The following is a 24,414-nucleotide window of genomic DNA, read 5'->3' on the forward strand; positions in this document are numbered from 1 at the left end:
ATATGGAGGCTAAACAATAAGTTACTAAATAACCAAGAGATCTCTGAAGAAATCAAAGAGGAAGTCAAAAAATACCTAGAAACAAATGACAATGAAAACACAATGATCCAAAACCTATGGGATGCAGCAAAAGCAGTTCTAAGAGGGAAGTTTATAGCAATATAATCCTACCTCAAGAAACAAGAAAAATCTCAAATAAACAATCTAACCTTACACCTAAAGGAACTAGAGAAAGAAGAAAAAACAAAACCCAAAGTTAGTAGAAGGAAAGAAATCATAAAGATCAGAGCAGAAATAAATGAAATAGAAACAAAGAAACCAATAGCAAAGATCAATAAAACTAAAAGCTGGTTCTTTGAGAAGGTAAACAAAATTGAGAAACCTTTAGCCAGACTCATCAAGAAAAAGAGGGAGAGGACTCAAATCAGTAAAATTAGAAAAGAAAAAGGAGAAGTTACCACAGACACCACAGAAATACAAAGCATCATAAGAGACTACTACAAGTAACTCTATCCAATCAAATGGACAACCTGGAAGAAATGGACAAATTCTCAGAAAGATATAACCTTCCAAGACTGAACCAGGAAGAAACAGAAAATATGAATAGACCAATCACAAGTAATTAAATTGAAACTGTGATTAAAAATCTTCCAACAAATAAAAGTCCAGGACCTGATGGTTTCACAGGTGAATTCTATCAAACATTTAGAGAAGAACTAACACCCATCCTTCTCAAACTCTTCCCCAAAATTGCAGAGGAAGGAACACCTCCAAACTCATTCTACGAGGCCACCATCACCCTGATACCAAAACCAGACAAAGATACTACAAAAAATGAAAATTACAGACCAATATCAGTGACGAACATAGATGCAAAAATCCTCAACAAAATACTAGCAAACAGAATCCAACAACCCATTAAAAGGATCATACACCATGATCAAGTGGGATTTATCCCAGGGCTGTAAGGATTCTTCAATATACGCAAATCAATCAATATGATACACCATATTGACAAACTGAAGAATAAAAACCGAATGATCATCTCAATAGATGCAGAAAAAGCTTCTGACAAAATTCGACACCCATTTATGATAAAAATTCTCCAGAAAGTGGGCATAGAGGGAACCTACATCAACATCATAAAGGCCATATATGACAAACCCACAGCAAACATCATTCTCAATGGTGAAAAACTGAAAGCATTTCCTCTAAGATCAGGAACAAGACAAGGATGTCCAATCTCGCCACTATTCTTCAACATAGTTTTGGAAGTCCTAGCCATGGCAATCAGAGAAGAAAAAGAAATAAAAGGAATACAAATTGGAAAAGAAGAAGTAAAACTGTCACAGTTTGCAGATGACATGATACTATATATAGATAATCCTAAAGATGCTACCAGAAAACTACTAGAGCTAATCAATGAATTTGGTAAAGTTGCAGGGTACAAAATTAATGCACAGAAATCTCTTGAATTCCTATACACTAACAACGAAAGATCAGAAAGAGAAATTAAAGAAACAATCCCATTCACCACTGCAACAAAATGAATAAAATAACTAGGAATAAACCTACCTAAGGAGGTAAAAGACCTGTACTCAGAAAACTATAAGACACTGATGAAAGAAATTAAAGATGGAGAGATATACCATGTCCTTGGATTAGAAGAATCAATATTGTGAAAATGACTATACTACCCAAAGCAATCTACAATTCAGTGCAATCCCTATCAAATTACCAATGGCACTTTTTACAGAACTAGAACAAAAAATCTTAAAATTTGTATGGAGACACAAAAGACCCCGAATAGCCAAAGCAGTCTTGAGGGTAAAAAAACGGAGCTGGAGGAATCAGACTCCCTGACTTCACACTATACTACAAAGCTACAGTAATCAAGACAATATGGTACTGGCACAAAAACAAAAATACAGATCAATGGAACAGGAGAGAAAGCCCAGAGATAAACCCACACACCTGTGGTCAACTAATCTATGACAAAGGAGGCAAGGATATACAATAGAGAAAAGACAGTCTCTTCAATAAGTGGTGCTGGGAAAACTGGACAGCTACATGTAAAAGAATGAAATTAGGACACTCCCTAACACCATACACGAAAATAATCTCAAAATGGATTAGAGACCTAAATGTAAGACTGGACACTCTAAAACTCTTAGAGGAAAACATAGGAAGAACACTCTGACATAAATCACAGCATGATCTTTTTTGACCCACCTCCTAGAGTAATGGAAATAAAAACAAAAATAAACAAATCAGACCTAATGAAACTTCAAAGCTTTTGCACAGCAAATGAAACCATAAACAAGATGAAAAGACAACCCTCAGAATGGGAGAAAACATTTGCAAATGAATCAACAGCCAAAGGATTAATCTCCAAAGTATATAAACAGCTCATGCAGCTCAATATTAAAAAAACAAACAACCCAATTAAAAAATAGGCAGAAGACCTAAATAGACATTTCTCCAAAGAAGCCATATAGATGGCCAAGAGGCACATGAAAAGCTGCTCAACAACACTAATTAGAGAAATGTAAATCAAAACTACAATGAGGTGTCACCTCACACCAGTCAGAATGGGCATCATCAGAAAATCTACAAAAAATAAATGCTGGAAAGAGTGTGGAGGAAAGGGAACCCTCTTCCACTGTTGGTGGGAATGTAAACTGATACAGCCACTATGGAGAACAGTATGGAGGTTCCTTAAAAAACTAAAAATAGAATTACCATATGACCCAGCAATCCCACTACTGGGTATATACTCAGAGAAAACCATAATTCAAAAAGATACATGCACCCCAATGTTCACTGCAGCACTATTTACAATAGCCATGTCATGGAAGCAACCTAAATGCCCATCGTCAGATGAATGTTTAAAGAAGATGTGGTACATATGTACAATGGAATATGACTCAGCCATAGAAAGGAACAAAACTGGGTCATTTGTAGAGACGTGGACAGACCTAGAGACTGTCATACAGAGTGAAGTAAGTCAGAAAGAGAGAAACAAATATCGTATATTAATGCATATACGTGGAATCTAGAAAAATGGTACAGATGAACCAGTTTGCAAGGCAGAAATAGAGACACAGATTTAGAGAACAAACGTATGGACACTAAAGGTGGAAACCAGGGGGGTGAGGGGGGTGTTGATGGTGGTGGGATGAATTGGGAGATTAGGATTGACATATACACACGAATATGTATAAAATAGATAACTAATAAGAACCTGCTGTATAAAAAATAAATAAATAAAAAGAAAAAAGTAAACTCACCCATATTTATCATCATATAAAACATAAGATGCACTAAATACTCCAATAAAAAGTCAGAGATTGTTAATTTGGATAAAAAACATGAATCAACAATGATGTCAACAAAAAAATCCTTCAAATATAAAGACACAGAAAGGTTAAAGGTAAAAGGATGGAAGAGGATGTATCATGCTAACACTAATCAAAAGAAAACTAGAGGGCTTCCCTGGTGGCGCAGTGGTTGAGAATCTGCCTGCTAATGCAGGGGACACGGGTTCGAGCCCTGGTCTGGGAAGATCCCACATGCCACGGAGCAGCTGGGCCCGTGAGCCACAACTACTGAGCCTGCGCGTCTGGAGCCTGTGCCCCGCAACGGGAGGGGCCGCGATAGTGAAAGGCCCGCGCACCGCGATGAAGAGCGGTCCCCGCACCGCGATGAAGAGTGGCCCCCACTTGCCGCAACTAGAGAAAGCCCTCGCACGAACCGAAGACCCAACACAGCCAAAAATAAATAAATAAATAAATAAAGTAGCTATACAATTAAAAAAAAAAAAAAAAAAAAAGAAAACTAGAGAATCAATACCAGACAAAGCAGGTTTCAGGGAAAAAAATATTACCTGCCATAAAAAGGGACACTTTACAATTATAAGTGAGTCAGTTCATCAAGAGGATATAAAAATCCTAAATGTGTATGTACCTAATAATAAGAGCTTCAAAGTACCTGAAGCAAAAACCAATAAAACTGAAAGTGTAACAGATAATCCACAATTACAGTTTGAGATTTCAAGGCCACTTTTATAGTTGACAGAACAAGGAGAGAAAAATTCAATAAGAACATGTAAGACGTGAACACTAGTAACCAAAACCACCTAACTGATAATTATAGAACGCTCCACCCAACAATAGAAACACACACATTCTTTTTAGTGTACAGAAAACCTTTACAAAATGAGATCATATTCTGAGCCATAAAACAAGTCTCGGTAAATTTTAAATTATTACATTCACCCAGTGCATTGATTGAAGCACAATGGAGTCAAGGAAGAAATCAATAACAGAAAGATATCTTTCAAAGATAATCATTTTAACAGCATAACATGTGAAACAGTTAGGTACATTTCAACAAAATGTATGCAACACCTAAACACTAATAACTGCAAAATTTCCTAAAAGAAATTAAATAAGACCTGAATAGAGGTAATAAGCTATACTCATTGATCAAGAGACTCAATATTGTTCAGACGTCAATTCTCCATCAATTGCTGTATAAATGCAAAACTACAAAGTTTTGCAATCCAAACCTCACCAGGCCTTTTCATAGAAATTGTCAAGTTAATTCTAAAATGCATATGAACATGTAAAGGAATTAAGACAGCTGAAACAATTTTTTAAAAAAGAACAAAGTTGGAAAACTTATACTACCTGATTTTTAAGACTCATATAAAGCCACAGAAATAGAGACAGTGTGGTATATGTATAAAGACAGACATATAGATCAATGAAACAAAACAAAATCCAGAAACAGACTTACAAACATATGGCCAACTGATTTTCAACAAAGGTACCAAGACAATTCAACACAGAGAGAATAATCTTTTCAAGAAATGGTGCTTAGGACAATGGTATGTATAAAAAAGAACCTCAACCCTTATCTCATACCATATATAAAAATGAACTCAAAGTGGATCATAGACCTGTTATAAGAGCTAAAATTATAAAGTGTTTAAGAAGAAAATATAGAACTTCTCAGTAACCTTGGATTAGGCAAAGATTCTTAAATAGGACATGAAAAGCACAATACATTCCCTAAAAAGGATAAATTGGACTTCATCAAAATGTAAAACTTTTGCTCTTCTTAAGATACTGTTAAGGCAAAAAAAGCAAACTACAGTCTGGGAGAAAATATTTGCAAAAATATATACATAATACATATAAAGAAAGTGTATCCAGAGTTCAAAAATAACTCCAACAATTTAGTAAGACAAAATAAAATAAAATAAAATAAAAAACAGCCAAAAAGAATCAAAGCATTACTTTACAAATGATATACAGATGGCCAATAAACATGTGAAAAGATACTCAATATTATTAGCCATCAGGGAAATGCAAATTAAAGTCACAATGAGATACTACTACTCATCCACTAAAATTAAAATTTAAAAGATAAACAGTATCAAGTGCCGGTGAGGATGTGAAGCAAGGGCAACTCCCGTTGCTGGTGGGAATGCAAAAATGGCATAGCTGGTTTGTAAAACGTTTGGACATCTCTAATAAAAGTTTTTCTTATGAAAGTTGGCTATTCTTACCATGCAACCCTGCAATCTCATTCCTAGCTAGAATTGAAAACGAGTGAAATGAAAGCATATGCTCACATGAAAACTCACACATGAATGTTTGCAGTTGCTTTATTCATAAATGCCCCAAACTAGAAACAACTGAAATACCTTCAACTGGTGAATGGCTCAATAAGCTGTGGTATATCCACCCAATGGAATAGTACTCAGCAATACAAAGGAATGAATACTGTTACGTGCAACAACACAGATGAATCTAAGGTGCGTTATGCTAAGTGAAAGAAGCCAGAGTCAAAAGGCTGCACACTGCGTGATCTCATCTTTCTGACATTCTGGGAAAGGCAAAACCATCAGTACTGAAACAGACCAGTGGTTGCCAGGGGCTGAGGATGAGGACAGGAGTTATAAAGGGGCATGAGAGCATATGAAGGATAATGGAACTGTTCCCAATTTTGACTGTGGTGGTGGTTATATGACTCTATGTGTTGATTAAAACTCATAGACCTGTACACACAAAAAAAGAGTGAATTTTCCTGTATGTAAATTATACCTCAATTAAAAAAATACTAATGAGAACAATTTCTTCCCCAAGATGAGGAGCTATTGAGAGGTTTATCCAACACGTGGACTCGTTGAATGGACTGGCACCCTATCACTCTTTGCAATTAGCATGGTAGCTAGTGATAAGGATGACTTTCTCAGCTCCTCTCTCTGTTCTAAGATACACATCTCAACTGTGATATCTGCAATCTCTCCCAGCTGCAGGCCTCAGATTCTCAAGTGCTTTCCTTCTGAATCATATTTTTTCTCTTGTGCTCAACATCAAAATTTGAAAATAATTTCCAGTGAAAGAGACTGGGGTAGTTTCTGCGCATGAATAAAGCCAAATCATTTTAATTCTCCTCCTCAGTGCATCAGACACGTATCACTGGCTCCAATCTGCTCAAAGACTGCAAACTAAATTGGTACCCAGTACTTGACTGACAAGTGATTACCGTCACTCCATTGTTGAAATCTATTTCCAAGGGGCACTGTACTCACTGTGGTTTTTGCTCACTCGTTTTGCCTTGTATTGTTTGTAGTTGTCTATCTGCTGTTCTATATCATAAATTGCTCTCTACTCAATGGAAACTGTGGTTGTTTCCTCCTTAAATTTTGATTCCTGTATTTGTTCAGGTAGGAATATAAGGAGTTCTCAATATCCCTGACTGTTTGCTCAGGACCACTATATGTCATTTTGTGCAAAGATGATTGAGGAGTGCAATTTGAGCAGTGATCAAAGAAGCAGACGTTCCAAACACAAGTCCTGGTGCAAAGAAGTATCAACAGAAGTACGGCTATCATTGGAAAATTATTCTTATGACAAAGAAGAAATAAATAAGTTTCAAACATGTCAAAAGCATAGATTTTCAAATAATCATGCTCTTGTCTGGCAGAAAAACAAGGAGGCTAGGAAATGAGCCTTAAAATGAGCCTTGAATCTTAAAATTATTATGTTCATGTAATTTATTATCTTCTATTTAAGAGAGTTTTACATAAAACTTAAAAGTACGACTAACTAGAATTAATTTTCACTTGTTTGACGAACACACCTTCTCATGATAATATATACTTTTGTTTCTAGGCTGACGTTCCAGCTTGGGAGTTGATTCAAGCAGAAATAAAGGTCACTTTCCTGTTTTGAAGGCAATGTTCACCAACGTAGATCAGCAGCATAAATGTTGCCATTAATCTAACTGGTGAAATAAATCATAATTGTAGATATCACTTTACCTCTTTTATAAGCAATAAGGACACACCCAGATCAGAAGGTTCCAAAGGCTGAGAAAAACCCCACGGTACCAGGTCACTAAATAGCAACAGCAGGAATGCATCCTTCCATCCGTTTAGGTAACAAACACTTCATAGTTTCCAAAGTGCTTTCAGAAACATTCTCTCATTTGGTCCTCAAAGAAATCTTACGAGGTAAAATAAGTATTATTCTTCCACATTACAAGTAAGAACAATGAGATACAAAAGGCTACATAAATTGCCTAACAATACCACACAGAAGTGATGGGAATCCATAGCTCCCACTCGAAATCAGGAAGATGAGTTCATCCAGGACACCCACACCCCGGCAGATACTCCACAGCTCCCTGGTGCACCCTCGTCCTGGGGAAGTGAAGGTATACATGTGAGAAACACCACATCATTTAATGATTGGTTGACTGGAAAAGAGAAAGATTCAGAAGGTTTCGCTAGCAGATTGAAATTTTTATTTTATTTTTTTTGAAATTTTTAGACTAACTAATGGATGTTGATTAATGTACTACAATCCCTTCCTTCTTTCCGTCTTCCTTCTCCCTTGCTCTCCTCCTTCCTTCCTTCCTTCCATCTTTCCATCCACACAGTCACTGAGCACCCCCTATTTGTGATCAGCATTGTTGCTGTGAAAACAGAAATGAATCCAGCATGGGCCCTGCCTTCAGGAAACCTGCAACTGGGTAGAGGTAGAAGTGTGTGTTAATAAATTAGGGCTCGTGAATGCTCTGACGGAAAGATGTACAATACAGAGTGGATCCATAAAGAAAAGAGGGATCAGTTCTACTGAGGAGAAAATATCAAAAGAAAGTTTCATGCTGGAGGTGATGCTTGAGCTGGATCTTGTGAAATGAGTGTTTCTCAGGCATGACAGGGAAGGAAGACCAGGCTGGCCTGTCTGGGAAACTGCAGAACTCGGTCTAGTATAAGGTGACTGAGGAGGTGGCAGGGAGGGAGAATGATGAGGCTGGGAATGTACACAGGAGAGACCACGAAGGCTCCTGTAGGACACGCTGTGGAGTTTGTACATGTCTTGTTTCTAGAGCATCTAGTATCATCAAATTACACTTCTAGATTCTGAGATATACACAAATTACTAAGGCTTGTCTTCAAGGAATTGCTTATTTCGACTCATGAGGTATAATGTTAAAGAAAATTAGATTTTCACAACCCCGCTAATGCTTCCCAGTCATCAAGCTTAGTGACAGGGACGAAATCTAAGCATAACTACAATGTGATCAAGAACATCACAAATACTTGAAATATCACACACCGGTTGAAAGAAATCCGATTTTTTTAAAAGTATTCAAAACGTAGCTCACTTTACCTCAGCTGGCTGCCCAATCCAAAAGCAAACGCTTTGGGGATGAGCGTGCAGAGGACGTTTTACGTTATAAAATTTACCATCTAGTTATTCAACTAGAGAACACATAAAGTAGGTTAAACTGCCTCTCTTCATTTCCCTTCATGGCTTCCAAGACCTAATTTTTAAAGTCTGGCCATGAAAATCCAGGTGCACAGGACGATCTGGTCAATGTATTTGGCTTGTGAGTACTGAGAAAACTGTGGACCCTGTCAAATGGGTTTCACACCAGCAACGATGGTGGGTCAAATAAAGAGTGTTCCGTGCTAAAGAAAACATGAAGATGAGAAGATTAAGCGTTAAAATAAAATCAGGAGAAAACTGGATCATTTACAGTCATCCTTGGCTATTCTTCCGGGCATATAATAAAAACGCATAAAGAAACCGAGCACGCGTTCAAGCACTGAGTTCCGAGCACTCGAACTGTTTCCCCAACTGTAAAACGCGGCAAGTCATCCTGCTCTGCTGTCCCCACAGAGCTTTTGAGAGGCTCTGAGGGGGACGGTGTGAGTCCGCAGAGAGGGGAGAGGCGCTGCCCCAGCACCCTGGCCACTACAGTCCTCACCAAACCCCCGTCGCCTGAGCCCCCATGGCCCTTGCCTGTGCTGCCCACTGTGCTCAGTACTCACGGTCTTATTTAAAAAAAAAAAAAAAAAAAAAAAAAGAAGCTTGGTGAACTCCTAAATGTATTGCTTTCGCCTCGGGAAGAATGACAGAGAAAAGTAATTGTTTAGGATATACTTTCCTTTTCTAAATGACCTAAGACTATCAATTTACTAGAGGCTTCCACAAAGCATTCAGACAAAAATCAAATGATGTTTAAGTTCTCTCTGGTGATATCCTCTGTTCATTCAAGTTCTCTGAATATGTGAATTCCTCCAATAGGAGATTAAGTGAGCATTTGAACTTATTGAGTAATTAATTGCTGGTGGTCTGTAAGTGTAAATTCATTTCTTCCAGCAGTGGATGTTTGCTTCTCAAGCTCTTGATGTCTAAATAGGGAAGAATTGCTCCCAGTCAAAGGAATTTCAGGAATCGGGTAGAAACACACACATGTGGTACGGGGTGGACAAAAGACAATCACTACTGCACTGGGCTTCCTCTCCAGGCCCCCTGAAGGCAAGATTGATGTCCCTGGGGAAAGCAAGGCACCAAAAAGATGGTTAGAAGGAGATGAGAGATGATCTCCACGGTGTCCACTGCTCCTCTCTGAGGATGAAACCAGAGCTGCCCCCATCATCGCTGCTTAGAGACTCTTCCCAGGAGCCTTAGAGGCTGAATAGCCACGTTCCTTCATCACCAACTTCTTCTAAGACCTAGTTAAGTCCTGCATATCAAGTCCCAAGACTCTGCATACTTATGTTTTCATGACACGTAGCACATAACTTTAGTTGTAATAGTTATATTTATGGATCCTTTTCATAATAATAAACCTACGATTAACTGCCTATTATGTGCCTTTTTTCTTTACACATTTAAATCAAAAGCTTACTATTATTATCGCATTTTACCTACGAGAAAGCCAACAGTTAGAAAAGCCGTGAGACTTGCCCGCGTCTACACAACTAAAGAATGGCCAAGTTGAGACTCAAACCACACTTCTGCCATTATACCACCATGCTTCTTTATATCTGGCAACTGGAAATTATTCTTATGTTCTATGATATCTTTAGCTCTAAAATGAGACTTCCAACCAGAAAATATTTATAATGCTTCCTGTTTAGTTAAAGAGTCAGAATATCTGGACTAGAATCCTAGCTCCCCCATTCACTAGCTCTGTATCTCTGTGAAATTTGCTTAACCGCCTCTAAGGGTCACTTTCTTTATTTGTAAACCAGGGATAACAGTAGTGCTATACTGAAAGGCTGTTGTGAAAATTAAGTAAGATAATAACACAAAGCACTCAGCACAGTGCTCCCCTTACAGTAAATATTCAACAAAATTACTACTATTATTACTGTTTTGATTTAAATGAAAGGGATACTATGACCCTCTTTTAATTTATAAGGCTACAAGGCTATTTGTTTATGAGCTCCCTGCTATAGGGCTCTGTAAGCAAACATGATATGGGCAACCTATTCACTTTATACAATTGGAATAACTGCAAACAAGAAATGTATGCATTGTTCTATACAGTTTACATTTACATTCTTTTGCAACTAAATGATGTTCCTTCTTAGGTAAAGAGAAGAGCTACTGCTAATTAATCTTGTAAAAGGCCTCCAAGCAGACATATGAACAGACAGTACTCAAAACAGTGAGATACAGATGGTTTTCGGTTTCTAGATGCACCAAACTGAAAGGTGAAGCATTGAAAATAGTGATTTTTCTGTACTTGAAAATCACAATAGATAAAAACAATCATATCAAGTTTAGTATATATGCAACTTCCCAGGAACATATCAACTTTAGAACGTGCGTTATGCACATGTGGTAAATGTCACAATCCTTCGTAGCCTCAGGTTTGCTCTTGTCTTCCTAGTAGAGCCATTACATACTTTCAGTCACAGTGCTTCTTTCCATCCATTCATCCATTCGTTGTCAAATATGCAAAAGACTTGAGATAATTAATGGCAAGAAAAAAAAATACAGTAAAAGGTACACCACAAGTAAAAAGTAAAAATCAGGATGAAGAAAAAACATAAATTACAGTAGCAAATAAAGAACAGAGGGAAATATAGATCACAGAAGTGCAGGTCATGAGAGCCATGAAATGGAGTTGAGCTTCCCGATATTCGGAGTGAAAAGGGAAACATGGTGGTTCCTCTTGTCAAGAGTAGAAAGAGCAGGGACTTCCCTGGTGGTCCAGTGGGTAAGACTCCGCGCTCCCAATGCAGGGGGCCTGGGTTCGTTCCCTGCTCGGGAACTAGATCCCACATGCCGCAACTAAAGATCCCGCATGCCGCAACTAAGACCTGGTGCAGCCTAAATAAATAAATAATTAAATTAAAAAAAAAAAAAAAGTAGGAAGAGCAAATCATGGTTCCTTTAGGATCAGAGTGACTGCTCCATTGCTGACACTCCCACAGGGCTCCAGGCCACACCCACTTCCCCAAACCCCTCCCTCACGTACCCTGCAGCCTTTCTGGTAAAAGCAACCACTTCACTTCTCCCCCTCAGGTAACTGCCCACCTCATATTCTATATGGCTCCAGCGGGGCTGCTGATCTGCCAGAGCTACACGGGTTCACACGATACATGTATAAATTTTTTTAAAGTGCCTCTTCCTCAAGATACTTCATTTCTATCTTTTGGAAATTTTTCATAATATACTTTTGTTAGTATACAAAAGTACTTTATGCCATAATATATAAATTACAATGTCTCTGATATGTATGGTGCCCTCCAGGGTTGTGTAGTTTACAACCTGTACCTTCCCTCAGATTTTTTTAATTTATTTATTCATTTATGTCTGTGTTGGTCTTCGTTTCTGTGCGAGGGCTTTCTCCAGTTGCGGCAAGCGGGGGCCACTCTTCATCGCGGTGCGCGGGCCTCTCACTATCGCGGCCTCTCTTGTTGCAGAGCACAGGCTCCAGACGCGCAGGCTCAGTAGTTGGGGCTCACGGGCCTAGTTGCTCCGCGGCATGTGGGATCTTCCCAGACCAGGGCTCGAACCCGTGTCCCCCGCATTGGCAGGCAGATTCTCAACCATTGCGTCATGAGGGAAGCCCTCTCAGATTTTACATATGGGAATTAGAAGAGAAGAACTCATTCTACTTGAACGCTGAACAGTAAAAAATACTCCCCAGAGCTGCTGGAAGTCATATCCCCACCAGTGAGTAAAACCTGAGAAGGTGAGGACACAGAGGATGCCGGAAGCCACAGCCACCACCAGCAAGCAAAGCCTGAAGTGTGTTAAATTGATCTGGGTGAAGGGTTTCCCTAGAAACATCTTATTAACAATTAATTTGAATTACTGTAGCATATGTAATTTTAAAAAAAAGTTCCTCCAAAACTTAATTAATTCCCTGTGTTAAATTCTCTCTGTTAAAATAACTGGCATAACTCCAACTTTCTTGACTGGATCCTAACTGACACAAACTATTTCTGTATTTTTCCCCTCACAATGCTGCATTTACAGAGGACTAAGATATAAATGACAGAGGCAAAGGGTACAAAGTTAAGAGCAGCTATGATGCTAATTTTTTTAAAATATTGCTAAAACCTGCATATTTCATGAACTTGCTTCCCTACAAAACACTTTGTTTACTATCTTTTAATTTAATATTCAAATTTCATATAGTTTTACATATACTTTTTAGGTTTTATAAAATCTAAAAATCTGTATATCTAATTTTACATTGAAGATTAAGTAAAGGATAGTGTATATTATACAGTAGTGGGTATACAATAGCATCACAATGAATTTTTATCTTAAATTTACTACACCCATATTATGGAAATTAAAATAGATGTAAATTTGGACAAAATGTTTTCATAAATATTTCATTCACAAAGACAATCATACAACAGGCAATATACCTTAGCTTGTTATCTCTAGGACTTATTGATACCAACTGCCTGCTGTTACTACAGAGTTCAGTAATCAACATTCTATGTGCTGCTTAGGTGATACAACAGTGTACCTAAACCCGAACCCAAAATGGTATGTTACATTTCTATTTTAAACAAAGTTTGTTGATCCTAAAGGTACTAATTTAAAATAGGCATTAACAGTCATTATAAAATATGAAATAATAATGAGGCATACACTTTTTTCATAAAAATTTTGGTCTTCCACTTAAAGAAAGAGTTTGGCTTACAACCGTTGAAAACGCTACCTTAAAATATCTTCTTTCAGGCAATCTATTAAGAAGTATTAAGGTAAAATCTGACTGTGATAACTTCTTTCTCTTTTAGGGCTCCATTTCAGTATTTTCGTTATTTAAAACGGGAGTTATGCAAACATAATTAGAATACTACTGGGTAAATATATCTTTACCATTTGGCTCCTAAAATCACCAAAAGAAAATGTGTTAAAATGAACACCCACTGTCCTAATTCTACCACCCTGGAGCCATAGAGAATAATTTCTTTCCCTTCCACATTAAAGAATCCTCCAAATATTTTAAGACAATTAATTTATCATCCTAGCTAAGCAGCTGCAGTCCTTCAGCCTTCTTCTTACCATGTGGTTTCCAGCCTCCTCACCATCCTGGCCTCCCTCCTCAGGACACATTCCTGATTGTCAGAATTCTAAATAAGGTCTGACTGCTATAGATCGAGATAGAAAGTTTTAGATTAACAGATCAACTGCTTGCCAGTTTATTAGTTATCATAAACATCAATCAAAACTCAAAAAGCTGAGCTTCACAGCTAACTTTAGCTGGATATTTTAAATGCTTAGAAAGTGTGAATTTTATTTTTGCTCTAACAGTCAGATGTGAGGTATCAAACTGAAACTTGGTGTATTCTCATGGCAAATGCCAACACCAACTATCTAACCACAAAGTTGGGGGGATGGGGGAGCAGAGACTGCTGAGACACGTTAAAAAAAAAAGTGAATCACCCTTTTCCATCAGATTCTTACCAACTGGGTGAGTTCTCTCCATGTACTCCAAGCACCCTGTTTTTACATCACTTTCTCCCGGCACTATAATTTTTCTGTATATATATCTGAGGTTTACAAATGACCTTGACTAAAGACCTAAGTTTTGGGGGGCAGTGCGTAGAAACAGAAAATTATAAGCCTCAAATATCTTTGACTCAGCCTTTAGTAAAATTAACATCACTTATATCCTAGTTAGCATAGACTATACTTACTCTTTATATTTTCATTATATAGTTAAAACTATACTCATTCTTCATATTTTCATCATATAGTTCAGTTTTTGCCTACAACTATTTGTTAAGGGCAAAGAACGTTACTATACAACGGAAAGGTTGGTGTTAATAGTTCCAAGTTCTGTTAACTTGTACCTTTGACATTTTAAATGTTTGTTAAGGGAAACTTTATTTGCTAAAATGTTTGTTGCAGAAACTGTTTGCCTGTGTCAAGCTGTAACCGCTTCCTGTGATAAGAGCTTGAGGTAACTTCCACTCTGAGTGGTAATTAACTCACTTTCACTGGACTTGGCTGACTTAGCTCTGTTAACTTTCCTGGAATGAAGGAGTGTGGCTCTGCTTGTTAGACTGAGAGCATCAAGATTTTTCATCCCGGCTTTCTCCCTTCAGAGCATGATAAATACTGGGACCCAAAACATCTCTTTTTAAAAAGTCATGTAAATTAAAAAGAAATCCTCCAACAATAAGGACTATGTATCATCATTGTATCTTTCTAACACTTGGCTCAGGGCTTTCCAAATGTGACATGCTCAACAATATTTATTAGTTGAAGTGAAGTGAATTACTCTTCATAACATCTCTACCTTAAGGCTAAATTTCATTGCCACTAAAATGGAACATGAAAGTTGAGAAGAAATCAAAGACTTCTTACCTCTTCACTAGGTTTAGAAATATTTGCTCCAGAATGGATGTACCCTTAGACACACTGAGTGTCTTCTAGAATATATCCGAAGCCTTTTGGTTGCAGGTGACAAAAATTTAACCCAAGCAAGTTAAACAAAGAAAAGGAGGAGGATTTATTGCTTCATAAGATAAGGTCTCAGTCAAAGCTGAACTCAGAGGCTCAAACAATATCATCAGGACTGTCTCTTTCTCTCTCCTTCTCTGGCCTCCTTCTGTGCTTCATTCTCAGGAAGACTCCCCCTCACTCCCTACCAGCTAGCAATCTTATGCTTACATCCTTTCCACGCACAACCTGAAAGGAAGACAGATCCTCCATCAAATCTTAGGGAAGGCTATGGTTAACTCCATATGGACCACATGTCTCTCCCAAGGCAGGGAAGCATGGCATCATGATGGACAGAACCCCAAGGAGAAGAGGAGGGAAGCTACAAAGATAAATGTTGTAAGGCTGCTAAACAATTCAAGGTCTGAAATTCTAAGTCCCCTTTTTCCCCTCCTGGGCATGATGGAAATAAAACCATAGTCTGCCAGGTTGACTTCTAAGGTGACTACGGTTGTACAGTACATTCTCATTCATCACAGAGAAATTATATTTACTGGGTCTATTATTAGCCAATCACTGTGTCAGGTATTTTATAGACATTTGCTTATTTAATTCTCATGATAAGTAGACATTTAAAATGAGGGTACAGAGGCTTAGAGAAGTTACTTAGAATAATAAATACTAGAGCCAAGGATGCAAGCCGAGTCCATTGGCCTCCAAAATCCTCTGCTTTCAGCACTGAGTTCGGGGGCTCTTTTGAGTTTCTTTATTGTGGGCATCAGAAGTTGGTGGATGAAAGCTCAAAGATCTACATATAAGGCAGGGTCAACTTAGTTAAACAGAAGGCAACTATCTATAGGAAGTGACTTATCAGATAACCTGAAAGAGTTTACTAGTTGCCTGAAATTCCTTCATTAGAGATTATTTTGGGCTAAGTCAATATGGAAGCTTAATTTATTATTTTACTACAAATACTTCCCAAGATCACTTGGAATAATTCAGTCTTGTTAAATGCAAATGTCCCAGGAAGGGGTAACATTCGAGGCTTTCTTCTATTTACCGAAACCTTTATGTACATCAGATTCCCCACTCCTTTTTTCTCATGGCCCCCAAGCAAGAAGATACAGGGACAGGTAGCATCACATTGTTTGGCAGGGCGTCTAGGCAGAGCTCACAACAGCCAAGGACTGCACTAGGGGCTGGGAAGAATCCTACAACCTTTGTACTCCCAGTGAAAATTACTCAGCATTTGATCATAGAATCAGCAACAAAAAATTCAGTTACCATATAGCCTATGAATTAACAAAGGGAACCAGGGAGGTAATATAGGCATAGTAACTATTAGCATTTGCTCTAATGTTCCAATACTTAATTTTTGAAACATAAACCTCTTGGGTATACATTATTTAATAAAGGAAAAATCTAATTTTTAGTGACTAGGGTTAAATGTTTGATATTGCACATTACTGTTGCTACCACAATGTTACCCACAGAAACCTTAGGCACAATGTAGTCTCAGGTTACACGGAGCACCACTGGCTTTGCTGTGCTTCACCGCTTCAGAAAGGAAGTAGCAGATAATGGGCTGCCTGGCGTCCCAGCTTCCTACCAGCTCTTGACCCCATAGCACCCCTGGAGGACCGTAACTGAGAAGTCCCTCAAAGTACTAGCTTTCAGCCACTTCCCCTCTTAAATGGGACAGATGGGAAGCATTTTCTTCTAATAGTTTCATTTCATAAGCAGTTTTCCAAATGGCCCTGGCAGAGTACCTAGCACACAGTAAGCATTCAATAAATTAAAAAGAAGAGAATGAGGACGAGGTGGGGAGAAAGACCAGGAAGAAGAAAGAACTGCATCATATCTATAATATTTATTTCCTAGACTCTTAGCGCTAAGGGACAAAGAAGAAACTTTCAAGATCATGGTAGTTCAACCCCCACTTCTTAAATATGAGGAATTGAGGCCCAGAGATATTAGCAACTTGCCCAGTGTCAGACTGGATGTTAGGAGCAGAGCCGGGTTTATCACCCAAGTCTCCTTTCTCCTAGTCCTGTACTCTTTCTATAGTAAAAGCTGCGTGCCAAGGGGTGGGCCATGTGTATTCAACAGGCAGCAAGAGACTGGAGTCATGCTGTATCCACTGCAGAAACACATTTCTAAGGAAGGAAAATGAATGCTGTTGTCCACTGATGTGGGGTTCCCTATCACACATTTCCTGGGGCCCATGCTGCAGTGTCTAAGTGAGAACCTGCTGGGATCTGATGCTATGAAGAGAGGTATACGACCTGGGTCCTGCTTGAAATCTATGAGATGAAACAGAGCACATGTATGAAAGACAACCGTAAAGTCAGTGTATCTAAGTGCAAGTGAGAAGAGCACAGTATATGGCTGTAGGATTTATAGGAAGCCTTCTGCAAAACTGGAAAATCTAAATGCTTCTCTGAGTATAACTGAACAATAACCACCATGGTAATTAATGTTCAAAAATGAAAGCATTCACCAGGCATGAAATTAACAAACTGCTTTCCTCAATTTATATATTAATGTTATATCATCAAATTCCAAATCATCAGAAACAAATCACCTTGAGATTTGACTCATATTTATAAACTACTACAAATGGTCCATTTAACTCATCCCCCACAAAAAAACTATACTGAACCTCCTAGAGTAATGAAAATGAAAACAAAAATAAACAAATGGGATCTAAATAAACTTAAAAGCTTTTGCGCAGCAAAGGAAACCATAAATAAAACGAAAAGATAACCCTCAGAATGGGAGAAAATATTTGTGAATGAAGCAACCGATAAGGGATTAATCTCCAAAATATACAAAGAGCTCATGCAGCTCAGTATCAAAAATACAAATAACCCAATCAAAAATGGGTGGAAGATCTAAACAGACATTTCTCCAAAGAAGACATACAGATGGCCAAAAAGCAAATGAAAAGATGCTCAACATCACTAATTATTAGAGAAATGCAAATCAAAACCACAATGAGGTATCACCTCACACCGATCAGAATGGCCATCATCAAAAAATCTACAAACAAGAAATGCTGGAGAGGGTGTGGAGAAAAGGGAACACTCTTGCACTGTTGGTGGGAAAGTAAATTGGTACAGCTACTATGGAGAACAGTATGGAGGTTCCTTAAAAAACTAAAAATAGAACTACCATATGACCCAGCAATCCCACTACCGGGCATATACCCAGAGAAAACCATAATTCAAAAAGATACACGCACCCCAATGTTCACTGCAGCACTACTTACAACAGCTAAGACATGGAAGCAACCTAAATGTCCATCAACAGAGGAATGGATAAAGAAGATGTGGCACATATATACAATGGAATATTACTCAGCCATAAAAAAGAACGAAATAATGCCATTTGTAGCTACATAGATGGACCTAGAGATTGTCATACTGAATGAAATAAGTCAGAGTGACAAATATCATATGATATCACTTCTATGTGGAATCTTTAAAAAAAAGGATACAACTGAACTTATTTACAAAACAAAAGTAGAGTCACGGATGTAGAAAACAAACTTATGGTTACGGGACGGGTGGGGGGGATAAATCGGGAGATTGGGATTGTCATATACGCACCACTATATATAAAATAGATAACGAATAAGAATCTGCTGAATAGCACAGGGAACTCTACTCAATACTCTGTAATGGCTTATATGGAAAAAAGTCTAAAAAAAAGAAAAAAGAGTGGGTATATGTATATGCATAACTGATTCACTTTGCTGTACACCTGAAACTAACACAACGTTGTAAATCAACTATACTCCAATAAAAAAAAATTTTTAATTAAAAAGAAGACTATATTGAAACATATTTCATGTATAAAAGTAAAATGTCTGTGTATTGTTTAAACACATACTTATAAAATTAAGATATGTGTCTTGTTAAAATACATACTAATACTCTTTCATTCTCAGCGTCACAGAAGATCAGGGCTAGAAAGTAACTGAGTTGTCAGTGCATCCATTCATTAGCTGTCTCATTCTCCCCTATGACACATCCCTATGACAAACTACCGTGGGAGGAGGCTTTGTTCATCTCTGGACATTCACCTGTTTCATTCTACATAAAACAAATGTACTTCAAAATGGGAAAATTTGCACTAGGAAAGGAGCAAGTAAAGTGTCTTCTAAATTAGTTATAGGGATATCTCTTTAGGGATTAAGTTTCCTTTTCAGGTTTATTTAGTGAGTCTGATAAACTGCAGGGGCCAGTAAGCCTGTGCAAACAACATTCTTATTCATGAACATTCCCTTCAGGAAGCTAACGAGACATGCGGTAATTCAAAGGACACGAGTGCTATAGAAGAATTCAGCAAAAACTACATGGAGACTATCTACAACATTTGTTAATCCTACAATATCTACGGGAATGTTTCAGGTTAAATATGGTCCTGTGTAGCAATAGAAAGTACTTAATCTACCAAGAAATATGCATTTATTGTCAGTCTACTCTACCTTTTGTGGCCAAAAAGTATACAGTTTGAGAAAATGTTCAACTGCTGGGATTTAAACAAAAAGGGTCTAGCTGCTTTGTGCTGCATTAACTGAAAAATAAACCATGACGAGTTCTACTGTTTTTGACTATTCACCCCATTACCAAGATTTCTGGCTGTGCATACAGTTAACTTCCCACACAAACGTAGCCCTTACACAACTAGTTGATTTTTAAAAAATCATTTTGTTTGCTCTTAATAGACTAAAATGGTAGCACTAATAAATCAATGAAATGAGAATACTTTCTATCTACCACCACCACCAAGGACAAAAGCGGGATAAAACAGCAGCAGGAGGGGAGAGGGGCCACTTGACTCTTACCACTTGGCCAGCTGGGTACCTCCTTTCTGTATCTCTGCAGGGCTATAGAGGATGGGCTTCCCAACTCACCTGTGTTTTGAGAATGACAACCATAAATTTCAACTTTCACCAAAAACTTGTTTAATTCTCCATTTGAGCTGCTCTCAGAAGATACATTCTACGGCCATCACCCTTTACAGCAGAATTAGAAGGGTGTGGGCATAAGCACTTTTGTGCTCTGAGGCTAGGAGGTCCTCACTGAGCCTGTGGCCCAGAGCAGGCTAACAAGGCTACTAGGTGGGGTCACGAAGATGCATAAGACCCAGAAGGTTGCTGTACAATCCACTAGCAAGATCGGGCCCTCCCAAATGTCTACTATGGGTTCTTTTACATGCAATCAACACAGCTTATGAACTGGATATTTACAGTTAGTGCTAATTTACATGTTTCTTGACGCATGCTGGCTAAGGAATTCTCTGCCTTTTTTTTTCCAAGTCCCCTTTGTAAGTACTGGTAGACATGTATTACCAGCAGCATAGCAGTGCCTGGCAGAGAACCTTCTCTTTAGACCATCCTGTAGCAGAGAAATTAAACACAGCACCAGAAAACAGCTGATGTGGTTATGTGAACAGAGCGTGGAGCAGATTAGGAGGAGAAAAACAGTGAAGCAACGACAAAATCAAAGACAGACGAAAGAATCATGAGGAGAGAACGGGGAAGATCTGGGGCCAGTAGGGGTGAAGGAGAGGAAAGGGGGCACAGATGCATTGATTCTAACCATAATTTGCACTTTCAGATTTGAACTTCGCTTCAGACACAGTGTCTTATCTTCATTTTCTTTTTAAAATTTTGTAACTTGAGAAAGTAAACCCCCAAAAGCACTTCCTGTCGATCAATACTGAGAAGCGGTGTATGTAAAACAGAAGACTTTGCACTCCAAGGATCCCAGGTGAGAAAGACAGAAAAGAGCAAATTCCTCATTGAGGTGAAACTTGATTTCTTCAGTTACAGACAGGGGATGAAGAGAAAGAGAACACAAGGAAAGCAGGAACTCCAAGAAAACCTGGAGCAGTGGAATGGGAAGTGGAAAAAGGTAAGGAAAGAATTCACTCTCCCTACATCTGTCCAGACCAAGGATTTTCAGGTCGAGATCTTCCTCAAGGAATCAATCAATCAACCAAAACCCTCCAGAACTACAAATGGATCATTCTGACAAATATCTGAGAAGTTTCACGCTGCCAAATGAATACCTATGCTCACTGTTAGAAAATGAACAATTCTGTTGTGAAGTCACCTCAGGTTTTAAGCTCAGGACCATCGCCTACTGTACAGTATCATTTTCACAAGTAAAATTTAGAGCACAGCTATGGGCTCTTGTTAATAAGCAAACGCTCCAAAGCCTCCCAACATTTATTCCACAGCATTCTCAGAAGATTTCTTGTAAAAAAAAAAAAAAAAACCTGGCTTATTTTCCCAAGTGAATATGTATAAGATATGTATTATTTTTAAACCTGTCCCTGGCTAGTTTCCTGAGGAATGAGCAGCAGGAAATCCAAGCCAGATGTGTATCTTTGAGTATCTGAATCAGATATCAAGAGATTCTGTTGACCTATTTAAATTTATTTAAATAAAGCACTGATGAGACATAAATGTGGCTGCAAATTTTCATTAGTATGTCTGCAAACATTTTATTGAAAAAGAAGTAAAACTTCAATATTTGGGGGCAACTGCCATTAAGGCAAATTCTATTCAGCAAACTAACTATAATGCCAGTACTGTTTTTTAACAAAGTTGAAATGTAAGTGCACACACATAAGCCAGTGAGTAAGACATTTCAGTGCCATGTCATCAATTTAAGTTCTGTTTTCGGCCATAAGCAGATGTGGAACCTGCCTGACATTGGTTTAAAAATATTCAATGAAGTTTTTGCAGAAATTAAAGTGGCATCACTTGTTTGGAGGGATCTTACAGTTACACCCGAATTCCCTCCATGGAGAACAAAGCAGAGGACACATGAAAATATCTGCAAACGTATAATATATGTCATTTTCGAGCCAGCTTTACTTCTCTACATGTTATTATTGAGCACTGCTCTGAAAACATCCCAATTTCAGATAAGAAAAATGAAGTCTGGCTTGTATAATTTATCAGATTGTATGCAGTGATATAAAGAAACTCAAAACTAAATTCTGACTCTAGATAGTGTGATAAAAACGAGCTGTAAAATACCAACAGAAGAAAATGAAAAATGACTTCGGTATTCTGTATCTTTAACATAGCTCTATTCATTGAATTGCTGTACTTCGACAGTTAATTATTAACTACACATCTACCAATCCTTTCAGTAAATGCACAAGAAAAATCACAGCTCATTAGTCTGCTATGTTTCCCATAAGAAAAAACCAAAACTCTCCCTAGAAGACAGCCACATAAAATAGCCAGGCACTTAGGATTTGGCACAGAACAAATCACACTTACTGATTTTTTCCTCATCTCTTGAGAAAGGAAAGCAGCAGAGCTGGCCCATGGCACTGGTGCTCTCTCTCCTTCCTGGTGTTCTTCTCCCCGGGCTTCCCAAAGAGCGACTGCGGTTTATCCCACGGTCCGCGGAGCAGCACAAGAGCACGACGAGCGGCTGCACAGGGTGCCCGGCCGGCAGGCAGGCAGGCAGGCAGGCAGGCAGAGGAGGGGGCACTCGCCGCCGGGAGCAAAAAGGCTCCGCCTCCTCGGGCTCCAGCCCCACGCAGCTGCTCAGGGGCTGGCTCTCGGGGAAAAGAAGTGGCCCTCCCTTCGCCTAATTCTCGCAAAACTGGGAGCTGTCCCCTGAGGTGAGTGCCACGTGCGCTGCGTGGCTCTGCGGATGTGTCTTTAAGAAAGGTAATCGAGAACAAACCACAACCGGTCCTTCCTTTCTCCTGCAGACAAATGCGGTAATTACACAGGGAAATTCAAAGGGGGAAAAAAAAAAACCCCAGATTTTCTGTCTGCATTTAAAGAGGAAGAGCTTCCTTTCATCCCCAGGAGATTTTTCTTTCTTTGTTTTAGGAATAGGGAACCTGACTTTGCAGAACACAGAAAACACAACTTGAATGAAGTACCACGAACTTCACGCTGCAAGAAGGGTGGAAATGAGGGTGCGGGGGGGGGGGGGGAGGGAAGGGGGGGTGCGGGGGGTGGAGGGGGTAAAAGGGCATCAATTGTCGTCTGCACTTTACATCTTATCTTTTAAAGTTAAATACCTGCTTTCTGAAACACTGCTTTCTTCCTCTATTAAAACATTAGACCAATACTATGAATTTTAAAATTAGAGCATCAAGTATGTCAGTAGCTCAGAAAATGCCCCAAATCTAGAAGTATCACTGAGAAAAAGATCAGCGATAATAGCATCTTTCTTAATGAAAACACAAGGTGGTTAGGCAAATTCAGGGACAGCAAAGCAACTGATTTCCAGACACGACGATATATTTTGAACTTCATGATGTAAGATTTCATGTAATCGTTCCAAATCTGTTATCTTATCTAGGGAAGAGCCTTATTTTATGACACCGTGAGAAGACTGCTCATAGTGCCAGGAATACCACCCAAATTCTTAACTTTACTCCTCGACTTCCCAACTAGGCACTCACACCCATTCACCAGCCGCTGAAAGGAGAGGGCAGTGGATGATGATGAAAACTGCCCGCAGTTCTGGAGGCAGTGTGTCTACTTTCCTATTCATCTGAACAAAAAGAGTGTGCAGTCTGGAAGAATAAAACCTGTCAATTTTTAAAATCCTAAGCATTACTTTTTGTGTTAAAGAAAGAAATAGTTGCAGTGAACACTCTTCATTGAGGAAAATGAGGAACTCCTGGCATCCCCCAATCCCGGCATTGGTGTAGTGATAGAACCTTTAGAAATAAAAAGCCAGAGGTTTGAGTCTCAGATCTGTCAGGTATTAACAGTTCTGAAACATTGACCTCTTTGTCTGAGTTTTGATTTCTTCATCTGTAAGTCTGGTAAATTCATTATAAAGTTTTAATTTGTTGTTGCAAAGCAGGTAGTGTTTGGGAGGAGGGAAAGGAGAAGAGAACAGACTGTGGGAGCAGTGTATCTATATGCACCTCAGTCTTTCCAGCACCAGCTAGCAATCTCACCTCCTCCTCTACAAATTCCTGGCCCCCCTAGCCGCCGTCTTGAGTTACTGCTTATCCATGGAAACTCAACACAAGAAGACCCCTCACTCCAATGCAGTATCCAGGGGATAACATTCTGTGATGAACCCTACCAACTTCACTTTATTAATTAGTCCCTGTTGGCACTACTACTGAAAACATACAATTAAGAACGAAAGATGGCACTACTACT

The 24,414-nt window shown here is 38.7% G+C and overlaps 1 protein-coding gene across 6 annotated transcripts in view; it reads right to left on the reverse strand.

The window, feature by feature from the left end:
* AKAP7 (A-kinase anchoring protein 7) overlaps positions 1–24,414 on the reverse strand; it is a 141,315-nt gene that overhangs the window by 19,597 nt on the left and 97,304 nt on the right. Inside the window, exons 1-2 of one of the 6 annotated variants that reach the window (XM_007190863.2) lie at positions 22,549–22,950; positions 20,092–20,160 (exon numbers count right to left, since the gene is read on the reverse strand). The exons of 2 other annotated variants lie outside the window; for them this stretch is intronic. In XM_007190863.2, the coding sequence (XP_007190925.1) occupies positions 20,092–20,160; positions 22,549–22,597 (118 nt within the window). In that variant the 5' untranslated portion in view covers positions 22,598–22,950. Of the gene's footprint in view, positions 1–20,091; positions 20,161–22,548; positions 22,951–24,414 lie in introns of those variants that run through there. 3 more of the 6 variants (XM_057528277.1, XM_057528278.1, XM_057528276.1) reach the window with 3 other exon arrangements.

This window comes from Balaenoptera acutorostrata, chromosome 14, assembly GCF_949987535.1.
Source record: "Balaenoptera acutorostrata chromosome 14, mBalAcu1.1, whole genome shotgun sequence".
NCBI classification, from domain to species: Eukaryota; Metazoa; Chordata; class Mammalia; order Artiodactyla; family Balaenopteridae; genus Balaenoptera; species Balaenoptera acutorostrata.